Source organism: Epinephelus fuscoguttatus, linkage group LG16 (genome assembly GCF_011397635.1).
Source record: "Epinephelus fuscoguttatus linkage group LG16, E.fuscoguttatus.final_Chr_v1".
Classification (NCBI taxonomy): domain Eukaryota; kingdom Metazoa; phylum Chordata; class Actinopteri; order Perciformes; family Serranidae; genus Epinephelus; species Epinephelus fuscoguttatus.
Genome location: NC_064767.1, coordinates 25,954,326 through 25,981,014, shown reverse-complemented (window position 1 = coordinate 25,981,014; position 26,689 = coordinate 25,954,326). Strand labels below are relative to the sequence as shown.

General features: G+C 42.9%; 1 protein-coding gene across 2 annotated transcripts in view; it reads left to right on the top strand.

The window, feature by feature from the left end:
• mcu (mitochondrial calcium uniporter) overlaps window positions 1–23,608 on the top strand; it is a 68,210-nt gene extending 44,602 nt beyond the window's left edge. For both annotated transcript variants that reach the window (XM_049600353.1, XM_049600351.1), the window contains exons 3-9: window positions 13,030–13,093; window positions 15,827–15,997; window positions 16,394–16,498; window positions 16,650–16,810; window positions 17,285–17,488; window positions 18,895–19,011; window positions 19,217–23,608. In XM_049600353.1, coding sequence (XP_049456310.1) covers window positions 13,030–13,093; window positions 15,827–15,997; window positions 16,394–16,498; window positions 16,650–16,810; window positions 17,285–17,488; window positions 18,895–19,011; window positions 19,217–19,297 — 903 coding nt within the window. In that variant the 3' untranslated portion in view covers window positions 19,298–23,608. The remainder of the gene's footprint in view (window positions 1–13,029; window positions 13,094–15,826; window positions 15,998–16,393; window positions 16,499–16,649; window positions 16,811–17,284; window positions 17,489–18,894; window positions 19,012–19,216) is intronic.
• Window positions 23,609–26,689: the final 3,081 nt, after the last annotated feature.

The window sequence follows — 26,689 nt, the reverse complement described above, 5'->3', positions numbered from 1 at the left end:
TGTTTTATTTATGCTTCAGCTTAAATATTTGTTTATTTTATAAAGACATCACTGGAAGATTTAAGAGCACTGAACTCTTTTTTTTATTTGAATGTCTAATAATAACAATAATAATAATAATAATATTCTACCTGTTCTACCTCGACTTTCCATATTGTTTTAGTATTTTTTACTGTTCAATAAATGTTTCTTATTTTAAACTTGAGACCTGTAATATTTGTTATCATTGTGTCATTTTTTTGATGTAAATTGAAGGAGCAAAAGTAGTATCGGCCCCAAATATCGGCTCAAGAAAATCAGCAGTCCATAATCGGTCATCTGCTATGGGTGATGGAAAAAAATCGGTATCAGCATCGGCCCTAAAAAATCCATATCGGTCTATCCCTAATTCCAACAAATGTATTTATCATTTGTCTGTCGCGGTGGCTACTTCCTGGAGCTCTAAGATAGAAAATAATCACCAGAGTTGAAAAAGACTGAGGCCGTTGCAGCTCCTGCTATAGTACATGTCCACATGAAGAGAGCTGTGTGTTGCTATGTTCTGTATGAGTCAGTTATTGTGCTACAGCCTCCCCTCGGCTCCTTCAGCAGTGCCGCGTCCAGTCTGTGTCTGAGTGGCATTCATGAGCCCAGTTCTAGCTCTGGCATGTCTGCATGCCATATGTCCATGTGGACCGCAGCAGAGTAAAACTCAGACAGACTCGCTGACGAAGCCAAGAGGGCAGCGAGTTACAATTCCGTGGATTCAGTTTTCCAGACGCTCTAGCTCTTTCTCTCCGTGGACCGTCCAGTGACGAGGCCAGACAGCTAGAGCTGCAGATTGATAGTTGGACACTGAGCTTGCAAGGATGAAGCATTGATTTTCTGGACAAATTCAGCCATGCTTTCACAGACTTTGTACCTTTACAGTCTGACTCGTGTTCGAGGCACAGAAGGCCATTGGACAGACACTCAAAGAGGGAAAGGACTGTCAGAGCTCCTCAAAAAGGAGCATTCCCAGGCTCTGCTCCATAAATAACAGCTTCAGGAGGAATTCACAGCGGTCTGTGAGACTGTCTCTCTGCCCTCAATGTCACCTCACATGCTCTCGGAGAGCAGAGACACAAGTATGCAGGGTCAGCTCTGCATCAAGGGAGTAATGGTTAAAAAGACTCTTCAAGCTGAATTTTTGACCATTTATGGAAAATTCTGTCATATTAGGGGTTATCACAGCTACGCCAGATCCTCTCATGGTTCTCAGTACGCAACGAGAGAATGTATTAAATAGTTTTTGTATGAAAGGAGATCCCTAAAAACAATGAAGCCAGTGATGATCCCATGATGTTTCAATTTGCCATCTGTGTTTTACCATTTACTTCCATCCATCCTGTAGTCTCATGGTGTGAGTCATTTAAGTGCCTGCGGGTTAAACCTGAGTGTCACCACTGGTGCGCCCTATTAGTGAAACAATACTGCAGGTTTCCCTTCACCTCATCGCTCACTGGGAAGCTCAGAAGAAGAAAAAGACGGACCAAAGAAAAACTCCTCTACCCTCGATCGGGATTAATAGCCACCCGACTGCCTTGAAATTTGACATTTTCACTGTTAAGTTTTGCTACATGTTTAGTCTCAGCTGACATTTAATTAGTTAGTCCTTCAACTTTACATACTGAGTGAACATTTTGAGCCTCTTGTACCTTTTTAAATACCCAAGATTTAAGATTAAGTGGAGGGTGAACTCTGTTTGCCATTCTTTAAAACTCTTTAAAACTAAAATAAAGGAGTATGGAGAGGATGAAGTAAAGCAAACTGAAATTTTGGGAGATTTTTAGGAGAGTTGAAGTTGAAGTGGAAGGGACAGGTGCATGCTGGTATTCTGTAATCAGCAGGGAGTCAGTTATTTTAGTTTTACCCTTTTATCACCACAGTCAACAGTTGGAGCTGCAGCAGTGGTCGTGACACACATAAAGGTTATTAAGGTACTTTTAAGCCCTTATGGCCTAACTGCTGTAGTGTGTGTCAAAAATGTTACTTCGTTGTGGAGTCATATCTCAATCAATTCCGAACACATCGTCATGATATGCTTATTTTCAAATTCAGTGTGACTCTCATGCGAAACATATAATTATCTCCATTATCTAATGTGAATGAACGTTCATACAACTGCTTAGAAGTCCTAGACAAAAATGTGCTTTTCATTACTTGGCTGAAAATTATCACATCTTTAAGTTTTCTTTTTTATCAAAGTAATCCAATGATACTTGCATTAACTTGTAAGAACTTGTGTTCTGATTTTTTTTTGTCTATTTTGTTTTTGTTTTCTTATTTTTTTCTTTTATTTTTTTAACCTTTTTTCTCTTTTGTTCTTTCGTTCTCATTTTTTTGTCTTTTTGTTCTTTTATTTTTTGTCTTTTGGTTTTTTTTTTTTGTTCTCTTACTCTCACTTTACTTTTTAATGATGACATTTTTAAATTGCTTGTTTGGTTTTGACCAACCGCTTAAAATCCATTTTAATTGACTGAAGAGAGCAAAAACCAAACTCCTTGCCAACAGATTTTCTGTCGATTGACTAATGAATCCATCGGCTAAACATTTTAGCACTGCTCAAAACTATTGTGGAATACTGAGAAATGCTGAACAGCCTGGAATATGTGATTATATACCTGAATTGTGACGTTGACAGCAAAATATTGAAACTGGTTTTGCAAACAGAATCAATATATTAATCTACCACGACGAGATGAAGGTACCAAGTTTGTATGTCTGGCTTTTTGCCGAAACATAACTTCGGGGTCAGATTATGAAAGCAAGGCAAGAGATGAAGCAGCAGAGGGAAAAAAAACTGGAGCATCTTTCACCCTTCAGCGTCCCAGATGAGAGATAAATTGGTGATGACCCAGAACTAATGTGTGTGCTCTGAACATGATATTTTATTCAATGTGGGTTTTGATAAAGCGATCATGAACTTTGAGTCCTGGAGGAAAGGGAAGGGTTTTTTGCCACAGTTTTTTGCCACAGGAATCCCTGTCTTGACATACTATCCCGAGGCCAAACTTACTCTATAAACCTCTATAGAATATCGCTGTTTCTCCGTCGCCTAAAGCAGCTAAAGCTGGAACAAGCGGTGTAGTGGTCACAGAGGACCACTGCGCTGTCTTCCAGAGAACAAATGGGAGGTACTTTATTCCTCAATTCAAAACAACTGTTTTATCTCCCACTATAATTAAAGCATCCAAGAACAATAGCGAATGTTGGTGCAAAATGTAGCCGCGCTCTCAGAGGTGTGATTGCAAAGAGGATAAATATAATGGCGGGGAGCATAGATGGATTGCGAGGCCTCTCAGGACACTAGTTGTGGTGGGATGAGAAAGAGAGGGGGGAAGATGATAGGTGAACAGTGCTTATTCAGCAGCATTGATTGGTGTGTGTGATGTGTGTGATGTGATGGAGCTGCAGGCAGCTTTTCACACTCTTGAGGCTTCATCAGGGTTGTTAGGATCACCCGTCAGATCAGGGCCAGTGTGTGGGCGTAGGATGCATAGTGCATGGCTGGATTGGCATCCATGCCTTAGATGCATGTTTATTGACATCAGCGGGGTCTCGATTCTTTTCAAGAGAGAGGGGGAAGTGATAAAGCGAGAGGGGAGGTAGAAAAAAATAAAAACGAGAGCAGGGAGAAGTTCCTTCATCTTGTCCGCTACAGTAGGTGAGGGGCTGAGTATTGCGTGACCTGCACTGAAATTAACACTGACACAAGCAGCTAGTGCCATCTGGTGCATGAGCAATCAAAGAGGGTAGGCAGACTGACCCCCCCACCACACACACACACACACACACACACACACTTATGCACTTATACTGTATCTGTACGCATTATGCATGCAAACACCATTTTCAATTTCTGCACCTCTCTGATCTCAAAAGTGACCCGGGGAAGTCAGAAAACGCAGATGCTGCTGGATTGAGTCCTTCGAGGAGCAGAGCTGTGAAGCACAATGGCCACAGTGGCTGCCTTCTACACACAGGCGTGAAAGCCTGCACTGCTGTTTAATAATGCATCAGGTTCCAGTATTGTAGGTCCAGGGGAGGGGTGGAGGGGTGGTGTCAGGGGTGGTGTGGGTGTGAGGAGGGTCCAACTGGTCCTTCTGAAGCAGCCCACGTGTCATGGAAATGGATTCATTCACAGCTGTGATCTTATCCTGCGGATTTAGTGAGCCATGAGCTGGCATTAATTAATCAAAGCATGTCCAGGGTCTGAGAGGCAAATTATTGAAATGGAACGAAAGATTAAGCTGGAATTATTTATATCTCGCTGTAACTGGTGTGAGGTTTTGATGTTGGAAATAGCCCAATCAGGGAGAAGGTTGTTTTCACTATTAACTCTGCATTGCAGTGGAGAGGTCAGATCGGCACAGGCTTTTTGTGGGGCGCGCTTTGCTTTGTCGCGGTTCCCCTCTCCATGTGTGAGCGGAGATTACTTAATACTGTGCCGTTCAAGAATGTGACTGCCGATTCCATATCTGTTAATGGCTTCTACCAGACGAGGAACACAGCCGAGAGAAAAGGCAGCGTTTTCCTGTTGTTACATAAGCTTGTCGGCGCTGAGGCGTAAAAAAAAAGGGACTGATTACTGTCACACTGTACTCACATCTACTTTCTTCTGAAGCAATTGCTGTGTGTCAGCCTTATCTTGGTGTTTATGTGCTTTTGTGTGTGTTTCTGAAGGGGGGACGGAGAATGTGGGTGTGTGTGTGCGTGCGGGGGATTGTAAGTGTCTATAGGAACGGGCGCAGATGTGCTTTTCAACTTGTTAACCCCACCGTGGGTAAGTGTGGGCTGCAAGGAGCTGAGTGGGCAGGACCAGGCCCTCGGAGCAGAGTGGAGGGAGGAGGTGGCATGCGGCACAGGAGTGAGATAGAAAACTGGACACATCGGGCATACTGCACTGCCACAGTATGACCTTTACATTTTACCTCATATAACTTAGAAGACGTGAGCCAGCAAGTTTTATTTTGTTCTGTTTTATACTTTTTCCTCAGTGTGAGGGATTTCACTCCAATATCTGGTTGATTTCATTTAATTACACGTATCAGAGACAATTCTGAAATGTGTCTTGCATCCCAGGACATCAACAATACAAAACAACATTTAATCAAACAACAAAACCATGCTACAAACACCACAAATCACATCAGACATAAATCAGACACAAAAAGTAGATGCAGTGCAACAAATGAGTTGCTCCTATATTGCATAATACATGATAACTGATCATCAATTAATCACCATTTATCTAAAAAATAAAAAAATAAACAAACGTGACCGTCCGACAAACAATCAGTTTGAAGATATCAAAATTGTGAGGGCAGTTCCACCATTTTCTGACATTTTGCACACTAAACAACGAATAAATAAAACAAAAAATAACCTAAGGATAATTGATTATAAAAAAAAATAATCATTAGTGTTTTTGCAGGGATTATTTTGTGTGTTCAATTCTGATTCGTCAACCCAAAACTCAGTTGCCAAGACAGACGGATATCTGACAAAATGTCTGATTGTGTAATTTGTAAATCGCTTCCTGTGTTTGCAAGGTAGTAAAAACCATGCTCACGCTCCAAGTAATAAAACAGAACATCAACAAATGGTGCTTTCATTCATTTTGTTGATATTTAATTATTTTTGCTCATCGCTGAAAATGAGTTTTTAAACAGTCACAGTCAGCAGTCTCTTAATGTGCTATAAAAGAGCAATAAAGCTAGAAACACAAGGATAAAAAAAGAAAAAAATGAAAAAGAGAAAAACCTCTGTCGTCTCGCTGGGTTAATGAATGAGTGCATCGTCCACACGCATTCCCTCCAGCAGCTGAGATAGTAGACGCGGTGTATTTCCAATTTAATAGCTCATAAACCTCATTCGCGTACTCTTACCATCCACATGGAAATAGTCCTTAAAGTTGGGTCGGCAGGTTGTCACAGCTGATTATTGGTGATGTAGTGTAAACTCTGTTCCTCTAGGTTCAGTTATATAACGCACTCAAGTGTTTTTAATCTGCTGTTTTTTGGGTGCACCTCTCAGATAAAGGTAGGGTGTTTCCACTACCTGGCTTCAGTCTGTTCTCATCGATTGATCCCAGTGCGTATTGTCGTTCTCCATGCAGTGACCTCCCTCTGACCCCACCTTGAACATGCGCTCCTTTCCCTGCTTTGTCTGTCATAGTAGCATGATGGAGCACCACACCTCTCCTTGGCCTGTGTCTTTGTCAACCCACTAGACCACTGGGAAATTGATCCTAGCCCCTTTTGATTGTAAGTGTGTCCTCGCGTTATGACTTCTACCGCTGAGAGGAATTGGAAATTAAAGAAAGATTTTTGGCGTGTCTGATGAGCAGGCCTGATATTGAAAGATTAGATGCGTGTGTGCAGTGAGGCTTAGAATGGTATACGCTTTATTGACATAGTCGAGGTGTATGTGAGCATCCACGAATGATTTCATGAATGACTTTGTACGACTACCCGTGTTATCTGGCCCGTAGGCACAGCTCAGGACAGCACATTACCACATAGATGGATGCAGTCATTGTGTAGATAAATGACAGAGGTTTCCACTCCCCCAGAAGGGCACCATGAAATGGGAATTATGTCAGCGACATTATTCCTCAGCACTGATGTCTGTAACACACTTACCCACGCAGACACATTTTTATACCATGCCCGACACCCAGAATTTCCCTGTGGTGTGTGTCTGGAGATAAAAGGATGTGCTCTGAGGAAGAAGAGATTTTTAAAGTGCTGTGTCATTTTCTGTTTAGATCCAGCCGTAACAACAAAGCTAAAAGAAGTAGCCATGTATGTGCTGCTTTTAGTCCGTCCCATGGGTGTTTGTTCCCTAGCGGGCCCTTCTGCAGTTGCCAGGGGATACATGGGAAGATTGTAGAGAAGCTCGGCTTATTTGTTTGATTTGATTGAAACATATTTATCCATTTATTAAATCAGCTCACATCCAAAATGCTGACAGTTCATATGTATAAAAACACTGTTGCAGGCTAACAAGATTTTATATTTATATTTAAGTAGCATTGAGTTTAAAGATCCCCTCCACTCAGAAATGTGTTTTTCTCAAAATAATGGGCGTACCTACTGTGATGTCAACCATTGGTTTGTGGATTCTTGTGCTGAAGCCTTGACTTTGGCATTTCAGCTGTTGCAATCTCGTTTTCCTGGAGCCAGAAGTGACTGTATTTGAGCAAGAGGCTGGAACTGTGGAGGAGCAAGGGGTGGATCTGACTGAGAAGCTGAGGACACTATTGGCAGACAGTCTGTCACTCAAAGCGGCCTTCCCTTAATTATGCGTAACCATAAGCCTTACTGGATGAGCTGCAAGAAATTTAACCCCCCGTGCAGTTGTCATGAAGGGGAAAATTTGCCATTGAGACCAAAACTGCTTTTTTTGTACCAGGCTGTAAATATGTATTTCTGCTGCAAAGTTAGACATTTTAACATGGGGTCTAACAACTGTCTTGTAATAACCATGTTTTCCAAACAAATATAACATGCTAACATTATTAGCACAAGTCTATGGCATTTTACATGGTATAAATACACCCAGCGATGAGCGGAGATTTCCTCTGCTCATGTGAAGCCAGGATAAATCCCTGAAGGATAAATCATACACGAGACTTAAAATACTATTTTCGTGGAGGCTTTATTGTCTTCACAATTTATTGTTTCTTATCTGTGAAATAAAAGTAAATAAAAGCTTCCTTTCCACTGAGGGAATTGGTTTCAGCTTACAGAAACAGACACAAGGTCTGCGTCAGGCTATGGCGTAGGGTACGGCATAGGCTCTACATCGACACAGAGCCTACGCTGGGTACGGTGTTGATTCGACGCAGAAGAATAAATCCTGCATAAGGGGACTGACTGCCATTACAAGAACTGCAGTTTTTGCACTTCCGTGTTGGCTTCATTTTTCAGCCCCAGAGGTTTTTCTTCCCCTCTTTCTTCTTTTCTTCTGTTTATGTTCCCTAAAATGTCTGACCTTAACTATTCTGACTTATATCTGTGCAAAGTTCGTCACTAAAGTGGTGTTTTCATATTCCTCTACTGAATAAGGCAATGTCTGTGCACTTCCCTAAAATCTGAAATTCAAATGTAAGCCAGGCAAGCTTGATAAGGTACATCACCAACACGAAAGCCAAACGCGGTCTATATGCAACACTATTTGACAGGGAATAGACTTTGACACAGCACCAGCCAAGAAACATCTGGCACAGGGCAGACTTACTACACGTAATATAAAAATCTCGGCCAGACGGAATTTGACTTTGTGCTAACTTAGGTTAGGCATCTGCTATTTATTACTTACTAACAATGTGAACACACTGTAACACCAGCAGATATTACTGCATGTTTCACAACCACTAACGCTGTCAACCACAATACTGACTACACTTACCATTCTGATACGTTTAGGCTCAATCATTATGGCTGCATCTCTCCAGTGTGCTAATGCTAACACTAGCCATCTTGATGTACAGTTCTCTTTCACCATTCAACCTAGCGCTAGTCTTGCATAGCCAGGCCTATCTTCATACTTTGTTTTAGGGAAAGCGGAAAGCAAAACCTGTGGTTGGCAGCAGTGGTGGGGGCCTGATGCAGAATTTCTCAGTGAGGGAGAAAGAGTAGATATGCTTCTAGCTCCTTTTCAGATTTTTTGTTACGTGGGAAAACCATGTAAAACAAATATTAAAACATGTCCGGAGGGGAACTTTAAGATCAGTTCAAATAAACACATTTGGAAAGTGACAGGCGGTGTCAGCGAAAGGGTACTTGAATTCATCTGACCATGCACTGTATACACAGTGGGTGTTTGCGTAGTCAAATAGAAAATTTGCATAATAAGATGTCATACATTTTGTCACTTGCACAGAGCCGCTGAAATAACCCAGTTTCTCAAGTTGTTGTCAGGCTGAACAGCACGAGCAGCTCAAAGCCACTCTGCTAACAGGAGGAGGAGGAGCCTAATAAATCTTGCAAATTTCTCGATATACATAATCTGGAGTGAAATGAGAACAAGAATTGCATTATGTTGCTGGAGTTCAACACAGCGCAGGGAAACGTTTGCACAAAGGGGAAGATATTGATATTGATAGTAGGCAGAGCTGCAGCAGTTTGACTCTTAAAGCTGTGTGTCGATTCTCTCCCTCTGGTTTAATATAGTGTGAATGTATGGTGTTTGTATTTTTTCTTTTTACTGAAACCTGGCACGTCTTGTGAGATTGTATCAGGATGATTCATCTTTACTGCGGATCGATATCATACCTCTTGTACTTGTTACTACGTTACGTGAGAGCAGGGGAGGACTCTGTATGTAGCGCACAGCCTGGGCTGCTGCTAAGACACCTTATATTTTCTTTAGTGTATTAAATTTATTTTCATCTCCCCCAGTAGATACTGTATGATCTATTGGGTCCCTGCTGGCTTTGTATTTACCAGGCTGAGAGCGAGGTTTTGAATTGAAGAGTGAGGTCTTTAATTGGAGGCAAAAGCACACATGTGATAGGATGAAATGCAGCGGAAGTCAAAGCGCAGTGCAGATGAGAATCGAGAGAAGATCAAAACCAGCACATCAGGATTCAGTGTGAGTAAGATGGAGATGGAGGGAGGGAGATAGGGAGGGAGGGAGGGAGGGGGAGTGAAGGCAAGGGGCAACCCCCCTTTCTAGACGAGGGATTCCTTTACTGCAGTGATCAGCAGTCCCCCCCTCCTCCTCCTCCTCTCCCTCCCCTCCCAGCAAGTCTACTGCCCCTCTCGTCCCTCCCTCTGCTTTTCATCACACTCATGGCTTTCTCTTTTTATCTCCCACTCTCACTCCCTGCCTTCCTCCTTCTCCCCTTCACCCCCCCTCTCTCCTTCTAGCCTCCATCTCTGCTTCACACACAGTACAGTCACGTTTCAGTGGGGAGGGATTGTCTGCTGCAGGGTACAGTATATGCAGCACATGGTTAGAAATGCATGCGCACTCGTGACTCACACCGTTTTACTCCAGCCTTCATTTATCTCTATCGTTCCCCTGCTGCCGCTCCATTTATCCTTTTTCCTCCTCCACACCTCTTTCTCTCTCCCAGCTCATCTGTCCATCTTCACCAGCCGTCGTCAGTGCCCGTTTCTTTCTTTCTCTCCCTCTCTTACCCGTGTGACATTGATTCCAAGGTTGCTGTGCTATTGACTGCTGCTACGCTGTTAAATATTTCAGGCAGCGTTTCAGTGGCTGTGTGCCGAGGGAGAGGGAAAGGAGGGGGGGCTTCGCTCAGTCGCTCTGCAACTACCGCTGACAAACAGGCTGGTGAACAGACGGGTGGACACACACACACATACACACACGCCACCTGCAAACACACAGAGGTGCATTCAGACATGTACGTCACTCTACAGATGGATGTACGCACACGCCAACACCATATTTGCATATGTGTGCGATGCTGCCCTGTGTCTGGGCGCGTGGGTCGGTGCCACTGGTGTTGTGGGTTTCTTGGTGAAGTCTCTCCTCCTGGCTCCGAGCAGCTGAAGTTAATGAATGAGCGAGGCAGTGCTGGACCGCTCTCTGCAAACTGTGCAGTTATTCCAGACCAGCCAAAACACCTTCCTCAGCATATCATCTGATCAGCAGCCTAATCACTGTTTGGGCTCAACTCGGCAATCAGCATTCTTATTTAGGACGCGCAAACACACGTCTGTCATCTTTAGCCCGGTGGTGTCCAAAACAAGAGTTTAACAGTCCTGATGCGTCGACACACACACATGCATACACCCCTCTGATCCCCGTGGTGGTGCTCAGCTTACAGTGGAGCTGCATCAGTGCTGCAGTGGTAGCAAATACATCTCATAAATGCTTCAGCTCCTTCGCTGTAGTTGCAGATGTTGAAAACTAGAAAAGAAAGTTTTTGTTTCCTCTCGGGGGTCCAGCAAGAATAGTGAACACTCAGCAAAGCCTCCATCTGTGGACCCTCACTGTGCCTCTGCGTGGTGGATAGTTAGTTCAGCATTACATGTCGAGTAAGGGCAATCTCTAAAAACGAGGCAGCAGTCAAGATCCAGAGCTCACAGCATACTGGTTAGGACGTCATCATTAATTAATCAATCATGGTCGACTACTGACAGTCCACAACAGTTTGGATGGGCAGGTGACATTAGTAAGTAACTGTCATTGATTGTTTTAATCCAAACATTTATCCCTTCACATCATTACAGTCTTTGGCAGTCACATTCCCTGATTGACAACGGGGACGTTTAATCAAGAGTGCTTGCTTGGCGGCTGTGTGGATGCTCGGTGTACCACTAGTTCCACTTCTTGCCCTGTGCCCTTACAAAAAATATTTAACATTTTTTGGAGTAAAATTAGACACTAGCCTGTGCTGCAAGAGAAGACAAACTAGAAGTGTAGAAAGTATATTGAAATCTGACCCAGACCTGTTACGCATGAGTCACTGCATTCCTCAAGTGTCACACTGTGTAATGATGCATAAAGTGGAAAGAAATATTGTATTCTGAACACCTGAGCTTCCTCTGTCGGTGCCTGTATCACAGAGTTAGCCAGGTTGTGAGTAATGATAGAATCTGGCTTCAGCAGTCAAGCCTTGATCTTGCTCTTCTGAATTAACCATTTGCTGTCTGTCCAATGCAGCAATGCCATCATGGGTAGACAGGTATCCACAGTGTTTGTGTTAAGCCTGGTGCTGCAGATCCAGAAAGTATGTTCGCTGTGACATCAATGCACACACAGACGCATATATACACCTGCTCTCCCCTGAGATATATTTTACACTCCATATCTGTCAGCATGAAGTCATAAAAGAGAAGTTGTGACCAGCTTTCAATCTCTGCTTTTGTGGTTGAGCCCAGCGAGGGCCGGAGATTGTGTGCATATCGTAAATCTGATATTACCACAGAGTGAGTGCTTCAAACTGAGGCCTGCTGGATGCTGCTGAGTGCGTTGCAGTCAGGTCTGTTTGAAAGCCTGGCGTCCTGTGCCTCCCCAGAAATTAAAGGGTTAATGAATGTGTGTACTGTATAGGCATATCCGGTTAATATACAGCATGACGATGTTACACACCAGGACCCATTGGCGGAGAAATTCAGCCTTTTTTATGGTGCAGCATTTTGTTTATGTGTGTGCACATTACTGAATATTAATTCAGAAAAGTTATGCTTGTTTTCGCCCCCCGGCACTCTTCCTTGCTTGATTTCCAGTGTCTCATCCTCACACCCCATCTCACTGTGTAAGTGTAAGAAGATCTGACAGCCAGCCTCATGCCTTAAAAGGCTCACAGCCGCTCGGCAAAAAAAAACGTGACGAGCTCTGTAATTTGAAACATGTATGGCGCATATGGACACTCCTACTTTGCTGGTTTAACAGCACACTGTAGCAACAGGAAAAAAATGAGGGTTTCCCCAAGCTCTGCTCCTCTGTTCGTGTTCTTCCCCTCCTCTCTCCCGCCTTCCCTCCAGTCTGTGACATAAGTGGAGAATTCATACTGAACTACATTGTTGTTATTCAGGCTGCATTTGGCTGCCTTCTTTCTGTGTCTCCCACTGTGGTGGTTTCCTTCAAGTGGTGGTTTCTTTGTCTGAGTACTGGTTTATGTAGATGTGTGAGGCTGTGTGTGTGTGTGTGTGTGTGTGTGTGTGTGTGTGTGTGTGTGTGTGTGTGTGTGTATGTGTGTGTTTTTTTTATGCGTCATCACATTGTAAGATATTTCCGTAACCGGGAAGCTGCAGTTGGATCCACGCTTTTTGGGTGTGGCTTCAGCCTGGATATTGGAACATTTCTGGAAACTAGAACAGAGGAAGCCATTTTGTAACATAATACTCTGTGAGTCTTGCAAATGAGCAATTAGAGAAGTAAAAGGCATAGAGTAGAGTAGTGTCATGTTACTGAGTGTCACACACTGGCTCGCTGCGCACAAAGAACAGAAACGTTGGATAAGAAAAAGCTTTGTGTCAGTGGAATAACCAGGTTGTTGTCCTTTTTCTCGCTTCCTGTCTGCAGGTTTGGAGGGGCGCCCCCTCATGGCATGGCCAGAGACTGTTGTGTTCCTCCGCTGCTCCAGAAGGTAAGTCCTCACCTCCTCTCAGTTCATTCAGTTTATTTCTGTCCACATGAGCGGCATCAAGGGTTTTCCCCAAATCCAGCCTCTGCTCCTCGCTGAGACAAATGAGCTCTGCACGTAAAGGAATTCTGCATTGATCAGACAGCAGAGGCTCATTTGGAGTTAACAGCCCATAGTCATTAATATGGAATCTGTCTCGGGGAAGCATCTGCTCGTCTGTGTGAGAGGCGGGAGAGATGGAGAGCGTGAACAGAGGGAGGACGAGAGAGGCAGGGGGGCTGAGAGGAGAAGGCGGCACTGCAGAACATGCTGATGTGATTTTAAAGTGGGCCTTGATAGCCATAGAAGTGGAGCAGAGATAGGCACAGGATCCTCACACTTTTAGCAATGTGCCTGTGATGACAGGGTAGCTGAGGACAAAAGGGAACAGGTGCAGAAGCAGCTACGATGCTCGGGGCAAGGTTTCAAATTGTCACCGTAATGAAGAAGTGGGTGTGAAATAAAACATCTGCACCTCAGAGTCTTTGAACATGGTCAGAATGCTCTTGAAATGGAGCCCAGCTGGTGCTGCCTGTGCCAACCGACAATCCCTCACTTCTTGGTGGCGAGCCCAAGCAGAGATCTGCTGATTCACTGCAGTGGTCCCGAGCAGGAGGCAGAGGTGGCTGGGTGCAGCAGCAACAAGGCAGCTTGGATCACCACAGCCCTCTGCATTGATTCATGCTACTGTCATTAGGGGCCACTCAGCGTGATAACGGTATTAGCTGTGCGGGCTCATTATAACCAACAGAGTTTGGTTACGGACCAATAGAGCTGGATTACAGACCATTACTAGTATGCTAGAAAAATAAAGCACCACTGAGCAGAACAGTGGCTCTGCTGTTTGGGACAAAATTCTTATGGTAGATAACAAAACAGCAAGTACAGATGAAAGCAAACACTGAACACATCACATTTTCTTATTTTTCTAGCGATGTGCACCTCAAGGTCTCTCTGATTGTCAGCTCCACCACACGAGCATCATTTAGAGGTCTTTTAGCCTTCTGTGGGAATAAGAAATATCAATAGTCGGCATTAACGAATTGACAGAACAGCTCTTTGAGGGAACGGTTAGCGATATTACACTGTGTTGATCTTCAGGATCTGACAGTGGAGAGTGGGCTTATTTTTTGGCAAAAACAGTAGTCAGCGTATTTCTTTGTCTACATGTGTAAGACTGTACTTCCATGTGTGTGAGCACAACAATGAATGAGGTTTAGTTGTGTTGTTTACAGCTGAGATATATGGAGATACACAATTGGAATCCATGCAGGATTTACAAAGAACTCTCTTTGCAGATACTGTCTGAAGTGTTTACAGCCGTGAGATCAGATTATGTCATAAAGGCTATTGTTGTAATGACTGATTGGTTTGAGGTTGCACATCCTCTGACAGGTGGGGCTGCTGTTATACTGCCCCCTGCTGCATCTCAAACCACACTCCTCTGTGTTGTCAATCAAAATAAAGCTTAAAGTTAGCATAACACCATCAGAATAACCATCCATCAGTGTTTTGTCTTGTTGTGGCAGACAGCAGCTTTGGAATAATTTATGGTATGCAGAAGTCATGATTGAGTTAAAAGCAGCAAACATCCAAACAGACAGTTAAAGGGTAACGTAGGTTTTTTATACCTGGACCCTATTTTCTCATGTTTTTGTGTCTAAAGGACTAAAGGGAAAAACATGTTTTGAAACTGGTTCAGTAGGGAGAACACTTTAGCTGGCAGCAGTGAAACAGGCTGCAGTGGAAAGTTAATGGGCAGTTGTGCAGTGTCAAATTTACGATCAGGTTGAAATTGTTTTTAAGTGTCTGACAACATTGTGGAAAGGATCCCTACAGAGATAGACCTTTGTGTTAAGGAGGAAGATCCTCTTTTGTTTAACCAGACACAGCCTAGAAACTGTAAAATACACCAGACTCTATTTAAATAAACTGTGATTTTTGGCAAAAACAAGCCCTCTTAGTGGACGTAAATTGACGGTGTATATGCATGTAGTTAGTATTGCAGCACGTTTAGGTTGGATGCTGCCGGCTGTAGTGCTCTCGCTCAATACTGGACCAGTTTCAAAAACTGTTGTCTCCATTAGTCACTTAGGGTGCTTTCACACCTGCCCTGTTTGGTTTGGTTCAGTCGAACTCAAGTTTGTTTCCCCCCCTAAGTAGGGTTCATTTCGAGTCGAACCACCTGCAGTCACATTACACATTGTTTGGGTTAAACAAGCATGAGCATATTACAGTCCTGGAGGATTACTATTGTGCGCCTGCTCCTGTACTGTGTGCCTTGATATGTGCATTCGGCCGTCCAATTCATCACAACATTGTTTTCTAGTTGGAGCTGTGTCTTGTTTTGACCAGTTTTGACCAGCCTTGACCGCGCTAAAATGAACCCGCGTAGTTGTCCCTGCATTAGAAAGTGACACATTGATCTTGCAAGTGTACTCTTCTTCAACGTTTTGTTTCCAGTTCTGTTTATGCTTATAAGTTAATAATCCAAAGAATGCCTAGACTAACTAGTACTGAACAAAGAAGCAATATACTGCTCCTGATGCATCCTTATTAAATTTTCAGTTTCTTTAATCAGAGAGAGCAGAGTACATGAAAGCTCATTTCCATGGTTCAGTGAAGACCTTGGGGTGTCATTTTACATTTTCTGCTTGTGTGACATTTGTCGTTTTCTTGCTTGCAACCCCCTTACAGAGGTGACAGTGGTGTATCAGAACGGGCTGCCGGTGATCTCAGTCAGTTTGCCGTCCAGGCGAGAGCGCTGTCAGTTCACCCTCAAGCCTCTCAGCGACTGTGTGGGAGTTTTCCTGCAACAGCTCCAGGCAGAGGACAGAGGCATCGACCGGGTAGCCATCTACTCCACGGGTATGTTCGCAAACACAAGAGCATTGTACTCACAGAACACCACTGTATCCATTTACCACAGCAGGTTATACATATACATGTCCTTACATCAAGTGCTCTTGTGTTGCGATGCTGTTAAGAGTTCCCGCAGCTGTGGCTTTGTATCAGAATTTAACACCACCGCATGCACCATGAAATGATTTTTCAGCCCTCAGTCTGCACAGAGGGTTCATTATACAGGAACAACTAGTACTTGAAATCTTACTCTTAGTGTGTGAGTGCATCTGCTATTACCTCACATGATAATCAGACAGCAACCAGCCTGATTATCAAGAGACATCAAGGGTATTGGAAGCGGCTACCCATCAGCGCTCCATCACTCTCACTGCCTCCATTCACATTTGTCTCTCTCTCCAGATGGAGCGAGGGTCGCCTCCTCCACAGGCATAGACATCCTGCTGCTGGACGATTTTAAGCTCGTCATTAATGACACCACACACCTCGTGCGGCCTCCGAGGAGAGGTGAGAAGCGGCGAAGAAAAAGGCAGAGCCTGTTTGCTCTGAGTCATCCCGTCACAGTTGGGTTCACTACCAATAAGAGGAAGAAATGTTTTTACTGCCAGAGAGTGGATTGGATTAAAGCTTTGTTTATTTGTTTGTGTGTGCGCTTCAGAGCTGCTGCCCCATGAGGAGGCAGAAAGGTTGAATGACGTCAAGTTCCTGGTGCAGCAGCTCTACACCACCCTGCGCATCGAGGAGCACCAACTTAGCAAAGAACGAGAGCTGATTGGACGACTGGAGGACCTCAACACTCAACTCCGCCCTTTAGAGAAGGTCAGTCTTCATCAACATTTGACAGTACTTAAATATTTGTTGTTGGTTTTACAAGTTTATTGCTGCTTTTCGCTAGAACCACAAATCATTGCAAGAGCTTTAACAAGCCAACCAAGTGCTTGACAAATAATTTGCATGTTCTTGCATAGTTTTCCATGGAAGAGGAGCTGTGACTGCTCAGAATATTGATGTGTATAATCCTCTTATCTACACATAGTCATGTTATTGTATCAGTTACATCAGGCCTTGTTACCACTCAGCCATTACTCAAGAATCACTGATTAAAGAAGGCATCTTAATTATGGGTAAGAGGCTATCAAGGGTCTAAAAAACTTCTCACAGCTGCTCTCAGCCTGTAGTCTTTTTGTGTGCTGAGAATCCACAATCTTCCTCACCATTTCCTCAGCACATATCTGCTGCTGTTGTTCTGTTGGAGCTGGCTGACTGTTCGCATCCCTCTTGACTTGTGCATAGGTGAAGGAGGAGCTGAACAAGAAGGCAGAGCGGCGTACCACCTGGGTGCTGTGGGGTGGCATGGCATACATGGCCACCCAGTTTGGCATCCTGGCTAGGCTCACCTGGTGGGAGTACTCCTGGGATATCATGGAACCCGTCACCTACTTTATAACTTATGGCACGGCCATGGCCATGTACGCCTACTTTGTGCTTACACGCCAGGTAAGACGCAGTGAATTGGACAGTTATACATGCAGAAGTGAATGTGTGAGGCAAACACTGAGTGTAATAAAGATCATCACTAACAGACTCAGATTGTTATTATAGGTTAGTTATTAAAAGTTAGATCTTTTGTGTTTAACTTGAAACAGCCTCAAAACTGCTATCGCCAAACCCACCAGACTCCATTAAATTAACAGTAATTTTATCATCATAAAATACACTTCATTCAGAGTCAACAGAAACAAAACAAAACTGACAAAAAACATCTTAAGTTTGTCTTTCCACTGTTTCAACGATCGCCAACTCCGGTTTGGTTGAAATAAACCCTTAAATTCACCCAGGTAGATGTGAAAGTATGCTGGCTCTATACACGCTAAAATGACAGTTTATTTTAATGGAGTTTGGTGGGTGTGCCATTAGTGATTTCAGGGCTGTTTCTGTTTAAACAGTGGTAAAAACAAACACTTTTAGTGGACGTAAATTGATGTAAATTGCCCCGAGTGGTTGCCTTGCAGCCTGTTTCACCACTGCTGGCTGCAGCACTCTCCCTCAATCCTGAGCCAATTTCAAAAATTGTCGGCTCCATTAGTCACTGAGACACAAAAACAAGGGAAACTGGGGTCCAGGTTGAAAAATACCTTTTCATATTTTAGCATGAGCAAGTAGATATTTTCTGAAAGCTGATTTTTTTTAAATAATCAGTTGATCGACAAAAATTTGATTTGATTTGAACAGTGATTTTGATAATAAATCATGTAAGTAATTTCAAAAAGGAAAAAAGCCAATTTCCCAAGGCTCAAGTTTCTCAAATTTGAGGATTTTCTTCTTTTCCCTGTTTTTTATTAGTATAAATTGATTATTTTTTGTTTTTGCGTAGTTGGCCAGAGAAAATAAGCAATCTGAAGTTGTTACCTTGGACGAATGCAACTTGTGATTTTCACTGTTTTCTGACATTTTGTTCACTAAATAATTAGCTGATTCATCGTAGATGTTACCATCATTAATCATACTAATAACCATCACTCCAGTGGGGCGAACTCGTGCCTCTGGTGCTTTTTTGTGCCAGATAACGTGACACCTCATTTATCCTTTGTAACATATGCAGAAACTCTTTTAACAACCACAGAACAAAGCATTACTGTAACAAAATACAGTGGTTGTCCTCAAAACTGTAGTTTGTTAGCTCTTTTAGAAGCCAGTCTTATGACGTTGTGCCCTTCAATATTGAATACAGCGTTCATAAATTACCACAAGCTTTTAACTCCAAGGACGTAGAGTCTGTTTGATGTTGGATTTCTCACTGGTGTGATTTGGCCCAAGGAACAGAAAGCAGAACATGGAGGATATCTGATAAACTGGCTCCTCTTACAAAGTGCTCCGTCTGTGTGTGTCTCCATAACCTGCAGGAGTATGTTTATCCCGACGCTAGAGACAGACAGTATCTGCTGTTCTTCCACAAGGGGGTGAAAAGGACACGTTTCGACATTGAGAAGTACAACAAGCTGAAGGATGATATCGCTGAGGTACAGTCGCTTGGTGAAAGCTGGATGTTTTGTGATGTAAAATGAGCACTGCAGTCACACTGGGGATTCTCACATTTTACAGTTCGATACTTTGATTTGTAACGGCCGCACAAAGCCCCAGTTTCATACCATTCCCCACACATTTTCATGTCATATTTTTCACTCTGCTCTGCCTCCCTCTCTCTTCCTCGTGCACCCTCTCCAGGTGGAGTTGGATCTGAAGCGTCTTCGGGACCCGCTCCAGCTCCAGCTCCCAGTTCAGCAGCTCACCGCCAGTAAAAATTGATGGGAAGAGTGACTCCCTCCTCTCTCAGCTCCTGCAACCTCCTGTTCCTCTTTCCTCTTCCGTCCAACACCCTTCTCCGTTCCCTTTTACCCCCAACTCCTCCCTACCCCATCCCTCCCACACCCAATAATCCCATCCCTTTCTCGACTGTGGGAGTTAGTTTTTTCTCCTTTTTTTTTTCTTTTTCTTTTTCTTTTTACTTTCCTGACTGAAAACTCCAGTTGGAATTGCAAGTGAAAACCGCTAAAGACGAAGAAGGATGGCGAGAGTACCGGGAACTGAAAAACTCTCACAGCCCAAGGATGGTGAGGATGATGAAAAGGACAATGATGATGACGATGGAATAAAACTGGGCACTATGGATATGCCTCAAGTCTCCAGAGGGACAGCTTGCAGGGAACTCACACCTCTAGACACTCCAGAACAGCGGACATGCAGAGAGGCAGTCATTGTTTTGTGTGTGTGTGTGTGTGTGTGTGTGTGTGTGTGTGTGTGTGTGTGTGTGTGTGTGTCTATGTGTGGGACTTTCAGGGTACACTGGGACACCGACCCTGGCCACTCTGTGGGTGTAGCAGTGTAGTCCTGCTTCCTCTAGCAGTCAAACTGTCAACACACACACCTACTCTTGGTTGGGGCAGGCTCCAGGGAGAGTCTCTATCCCACACGCTAAAGTTTACAAGGAAGTCCAGACTGCAGTCGCACCATCATGGGGACCCTCACCTTCCTGTGGCTGAACTCTGCTGCCTCTCCCTCCCTTGGGCCACGCCTCCTCCAGGTGACGGACAGCTGTCCCTCCCAGTGTGACCTTTGTCAGGAGCCTGTCTCGACTCGCAGGATATAGGCATGACGACGCCTCGTTTCCTCTTCCTGTTGACGTCCTGTAGCGGCCCAGTCTGCGCAAGTATGAGAGTACTACCGACAACAACATCACTGTGTGTTCTTTTACTCCAAAAAAAATATTTTGGCACTTTTTATTTTGAAAGCCATAGTATATTTGTTATGAAAAAGAATATAAATATATATATGTATACAATCAAATAAACAGATGACCAGAGGCTAGTTTTTTTCAGTGGGGGGAGGAGCTCTCAAACACATCATTTCATCAGAAACTCATTCACATCCTCTGAAGATCTCCCGCCATGAAGGACCCCTGCTAACAGTCGCACACACACACACACACACACACACACACACAAACACACAGCATTATAATGTATGCATTTACTACCTTGAAGTAACTATTTCATATCTTGTCATGACAAACACACACAATGTTCTTCACAGTAACTACATCCAGGTTGGATGTAAGGCTCCTGTGCATGGCCACCAAAGGGTGTTACAGCCAAATCAGGGTGAAATTGGCTTTGATTGGAATTGATTTTGAGCAACGCAGAATATCGATGTGGATAATGCCACGCTTAACCTCTATAATCATCTCATGAATACAGAAGGAAATGCTGCAGAAATGCGTAACATAATCAAGGGGTTAAAATGTGCAGTGACCATTGCCTCAGCCAAACCCACAGGCATGTTCTAGTTTAATGTATCTGATGAGCTGAGTGGCTTTTAAAAAGAGTGAAGCCACATTATACAGCAGGAGTATAATTTGAGTAAATTGCCTGCAGTTCAATATCCCTTTCCCCCAATATGTATTTTCTCCTAATCCAATCCAAAATACTGTTCTTAGAGGTGTAAAATTACCATTTCCAGATTTTCAGTGGCCTTTAGCTTGGCAGCATGTGATGTTCATTTCAACATCTGAAATTTTTATGATTCTCCCTCACGAATCTTAAGGACAAAATAACAAAAGGCTACGTTTAAAAAAAAAAAAAAAAAAAAAAAAGAAGTGCCATGGCATTGATTCACAGAGGCTTCTTGAGTTTTCTCCTCCCACTGTTGCTGTAATGCCCCCCTGCTCCCTCGATGGCAAGGCAGGGTAGACTGCATGCTGTGGTATGACCTCAGTAGAAATTTGTGAATGTGTAGGAGCATTATTGCAATTTTGTACTTAATTGGACACTTTCCTTTGCCGCATCTAGCTGAAGTCTCATCCCCCTCCATAGGTTCAATCAAAGGTTATAGAAGCCATATGTTTGTGTTGTCCATTTTTGTTTTGGGATGGCCACTTTGTCAGCTACACTCAGTTTTCTGTTCAGGGTGAGGATTGGAGGCCCTCTCTCCGGCTCTGTTTATGTTTCCCAAAAAAGGTCTCGAAGCCAGTTGTTTTCACTTTGAGCTGCTGTAGAGTATATCTGCAGAGGGGAAGCACAATGACATGACCTCCCTGAACATACACTCAAAGTGGAATCAGACAACTATTTTTTTTTTTTTAGCTTTGTTGGTGTCAAAAAGACAACTGGATCGCTTTCCGTTTCTCTCAGAGCACAGTAACTACCAATAACACTGCATTTTCCTTCCCCACAGTTACTTCAGTTGTTCCATGGTCCAACATTTCTGCCATGGGGATAGTAACTGCAGATACTCTTTGGTAACAGAGGATAGCCGCAAAACAGAAGCGCTGTCCTCTTCCTGTTTTGGTTGCACAATGGTTGGTGCACTTCCTTTGTACCAAACATTGTGCCTTTATTTTCACAGGAGATCGCACCTGGTGGCAGATAGAATTTCACAGTGAAAGCGAGGCTTATAGGGAACCAATCATAATACAGATGGTGTCATTATTCTATAGTCAATATATTGTGCAGTCAACAATTACTTCATAGTGATAAGTTAAAGCAAAAAACTTGTCTTTTTCCACTTTAAGATGAAGATCCTGCTCATGTGTCTCGTTTGGACAGTTGCCTGAATCCTGCTGAAGAGATCTTTGTGTTTAACTGCAGATTTTCTATTAAAATGCATGATTTTAGGTCAAATCAAAAGTTAGCGATGCAGATCTCAAGGCAGGATTTGGTCTAATCTGTGACTGTGTGTGAGTGTGTATTTCATCTCCAAGGGCAATGGTGCCTTTTGGACAATTCATGATTTAAAGGGTATTGATAATGTAGCAATTTGACAAACACCATGTAAAGAAAGGTCAAATTTGAATGTTTGGGAGTGGGAGTCAATCTTGCTGTGTCTGTGAACATGTGCGCTTGTCAAATCCACGTGTGGACAGGTGTGTGCGTTGGGGGCAAGCTTGAGATTAACGTATTCATGAATCCTTTGCTCCTAATCACTGCATGTCAATAGTGGTAAAAATCAGTTCCGCCCTAATCTCACTTCATGGCAGTCATTGGGTTTTCATTTGTAGGCTAACTTACACACACCATGACACATACACACACACACACACACACACACACACACACACAAAGTGATGACGGTGTTTCCTTGGAGATGCACTGTGGCAGGTGAGAGAGTCTCTGTCTGCAGTCCAGTCCTCCCCTCTGCTGTCTCTACACACCTCTCTCCATCGTCACCGCCTCCTTTTTATCATGCCATCCACCGTTTATTGCCTTTGGGTTTTTTTTTGTTCCCGTTTATTTTTAAAACCAAAATATATCAAATATAGGGAAACTTTATTATAAAGAGGGTGTTGCATGAATGTATGTTTACATGGGAAATTATGTGAAAATAAAAAAAGACGATTTATCCAAAAAAATAAAAGAATAAAAAATGCAAAGATAATTTAAGAACGTTGTTTGTAGAGATTCCTAGTTATAAAGGGCAGTGGACAGGGCTGCGTCTTTAGAATCTGCCCTGCCAAATCTGACTTAAATCTCAGCCAACCAACTGCTCAAACCCCCCCATCAAACCCAGCTGCCATCTTCACCTTATTTAGTCCCATTAACCCCTCCCTCAGCGTGCATTTATACTCCCCAGTAAATGAAAACGCACACCTCCATCCTCGGTGCACCTATAAAGGAGACCTCTTGACCTCAGTTACTAACGTCCTGGATTTGTTTCCAAAGGAGAAGTGTCAGATGCACTCTATTAGCTTATCGGGGAACTCCTCCCATTCTCGTCCCTCTCTCCTGTCATCTTCATCCACCCTCAGCCTTTTTTTCTCCAAAGCAACATTATTATTCTCTGTTCTGAATGTGTGTTCTGTTTTTGAATATCTTGTTCGTGTGCATTTACAATAAGATTAAAATGCCTAAAGAGTGAAGCAGAATTTAGGATTGAAATGATCTTGTACTCCATTCTGACCTCTTAGTTTATTTTGTTTTTCTTGTCTTTTTTTCTTCTTCTGTTGACATATGATGCTGTAATGTTGGCAAAAAAGAAAGATGTAAAATCCTGTATCATTTATGAAATATGTATAAAAGAGAAATGTAATTCAATTATCAATAAAATCCTTATCCAGTTTTTGGAGCCAGTGGTCCTGTTGAGGTTTTTGTTGTTTGCTCTGGAAGTGAAGAATCAGTGATTAATGGACATGTTACAGAAATTTACCAGAAGCTGCTTTTCAAGGTCTTGACCACCTCCTCCGGTTCTCCTTGGCCTCCTGCTCTTCCTGGACAGGACATCCTATGAGATAGACCTCAGGGGATAAACTGTTTGTATACAATAGGTACATGCAGCGTGGTCATGATGGTCTGTTGAAACTGCATTTGAGCCTGAAAATCCAAGAGTTTATAACAAGAAATGGAAAAAGAAAAGGCATCGATTGTTTCCCTTTAATTTTGTTTAAAAAAAAGGAATTTATTTGTAAAATTTTGGTATGATCACTGAAAAGAAAATGAGTGTGCCATGCTCTCGAGGCTCTGTGCTCGGGCATAACAATGCTTTGAGCTAAATGCTAATGCTAGCATGCTATCATACTGACGTTTATCTTGTATAATCCTGACCATATTTGCCATCTTAGTTTAGAATGTCAACATGTCGTTAATCTGCATTTTCACAAAGTACAGCTGGGGCTGATGGAAATGTCATTACTTTTGCAGGTTTTTTTTGTGATAAACCAAAGTATTAGACAACTTTTGACCTGATGATAGTGCCTGATGAAGGTTGTTACAGTCAAGGGGGAAGGGAGCCGTGACACATATTAAGCTGGGGGGTCTGGCAGTCATCCCTCAAAAAATTTTGGGTGTCACACACTTCATTTGCTGCATTCTGTTGAATTCTTACCAATTTGTGCCTTTTCTGGATACATTTACGGTGGAAATGTCGTAGTACCTTCTGCTTCAACCGTGTATAGTTGCTTCACCTTTCTGTTTTATGGCAGATTGCATTCATTGCCTTTGAGGTTACATACTGCCTGCACTTACTCTGTTGGTGGCAGATTTGTTTTGGATGGCCATGGCATGACCTGCCCTGTTCTGCGTCTGATTGGCCTATATCTTTATAGTCTTACCTAACTCAAACCAGTCTCACTCCCCATGCCTAAACCTAACCAACCCAATCAACAAAGGCAAAACAGGAGAAACAAATTCACTTACTGACAGCATTGCTGCATCTCGGAGTTGCCTTCTAGGAGTTTGACAAAATACTTTGCTACTTTCATGCTTTTACTGGTAGCATCCCCAAAATCCACCCTTATGGTTATAGTCATCCTAAAGGGTGACATGAATGTTTACCAAATTTTGTGATTTCATGACATTCCATTCAATATTTGACATTTCACTGAAAGCTGAAAAGATCAACCTCCTGTTGGCACTGCACAGGAAAAGTACAGGGATCCCTAAATTTATCAGACTTTAACCGCTGGGGATCATGAATATCTGTTTGTACAAAATTTGTACAAAATCCATTGAATTTTTTTAATATTTCAGTCTGGTCCAAAGCGTTTGACCAACCAACCTGGTCTCACTCCGAAGTCATTGAAATCCAGCACTTGGGCAGTGACTTTCATCAGACTCTGATGAAAAAAAGCTGTCCTTTAAGGTCAGTGATAGGCAACCAGTCTCCGTAATAGTTTAACCGGCAAAAGGAGTGGTGAATGGGTCCAACAAACACGGACTTTCACCCAGAAGAGCGGCATTCCTTTCCCGTAAGATTATAAAGCCAAACCCAGTTCTTTTTCCCTAAACCTGACCACGTGTTTTTGTCGCCTAAACCCAACTAGGTGCGTTAGTTGCATAACTAAGGCAATAGTTGACGTAGTGCATTTATATGAAAGAGACAGTTTGTAAACACTAAATTTCCTGTGAAAACAGAAGAGTATTTTGAAAGAAGACAATGCATGTAACAGGCAGAACTTTACTCAGCGTCCCAGAACTTCACCCAGGGTATGTTGCATGTCGTCTCTGGACGTGGAAAGTCCATGACCAAATGTCAATATGTGACGAGGTCAGGGTGAGAATGTGTTGCAGATTGACTTTGTCATCCATGTGTCTTGCCTCTATCATACTGTAGCTAAAAACTCACTTAGACAAACACAATTATAGCTGCTACGCAGCAATGGTCGGGGCCGGGCAATTTTAGGCAAAATTAGGCAATTCATAGCAACACACACACTAAAACAAAGCATATCACAACATAGAAGTTACATCATATAATTATGGCATGCCCTTAAAATTGTGGATGAGTGGCTGAAGTGATCAGACTCATAATATACAAAGGAAAGAAAAAACTCAAGAACAAGAAAGTAAGAATAACATTAACTGCTAGCAATTATGAACAAACTGGCCTGATCTAGCTTAAAGCTAAACATTATCCATGGTGACAAAGATGAAAACATTTTTTAAACTGTAAAAGTAGCTATTGGATAGACTCTGCATATTGACTGATAGCTAAGCCAAATAAACAGGGAAAAGAGACAAGGGATAATAGGGAAAAGGGTTGATAAAGAGTGTTTGTCTCTCTGCAAAACTGCCTGGATCATAGTTATTTTGACCTTGGTAGTCTCTAATCCACATAGCATGATGCCTGAACATAGGACTTTCACATTAGAATGTCTGTTCTGCCTTAGCTGAGGCTTGAACTCACAACTTCTGAGACTGAGGTCCATCTTCTATCTCACTGAGCTAATTGGCACGTGATAGTTCATGTGTGGCTTCACAAACTGACTAAGCCAAGCATCAGGGTGCCAGACAGTATCCATCCATGCCATGGAAAAGCAAATTTCAAAGTGAAAGTTCCAAAGCTGTAGCACATATGGTTGATTTGTTATGAATTTTCAAAGTTTTGAAATTTAGAGGCTTGCTGTAGCGCCACCATCAGGACTATTGTCTTGTGTTTCCAGTTGAGGACATCTGGCATGGGACTGGACCTTTATGAAAAGTCTGGGTAGATTTCCTCATATGGAAATGTTGCACAAGCTGAGGCTTGAACTCACAATCTTCAACACCAAGAACCATCCTCTATCTCACTGAGCTAATTGGCAAACAGAGTTATCACATGTAGCTTCACAAATTGACTAAGCCAGTCACCTGTGTGCAAGACAGCAGTTGTTAGTGTGTAAAGGCAGATTTCAAACGGCTGTCAAAAATTCATTTATTAAGACAAAAATCC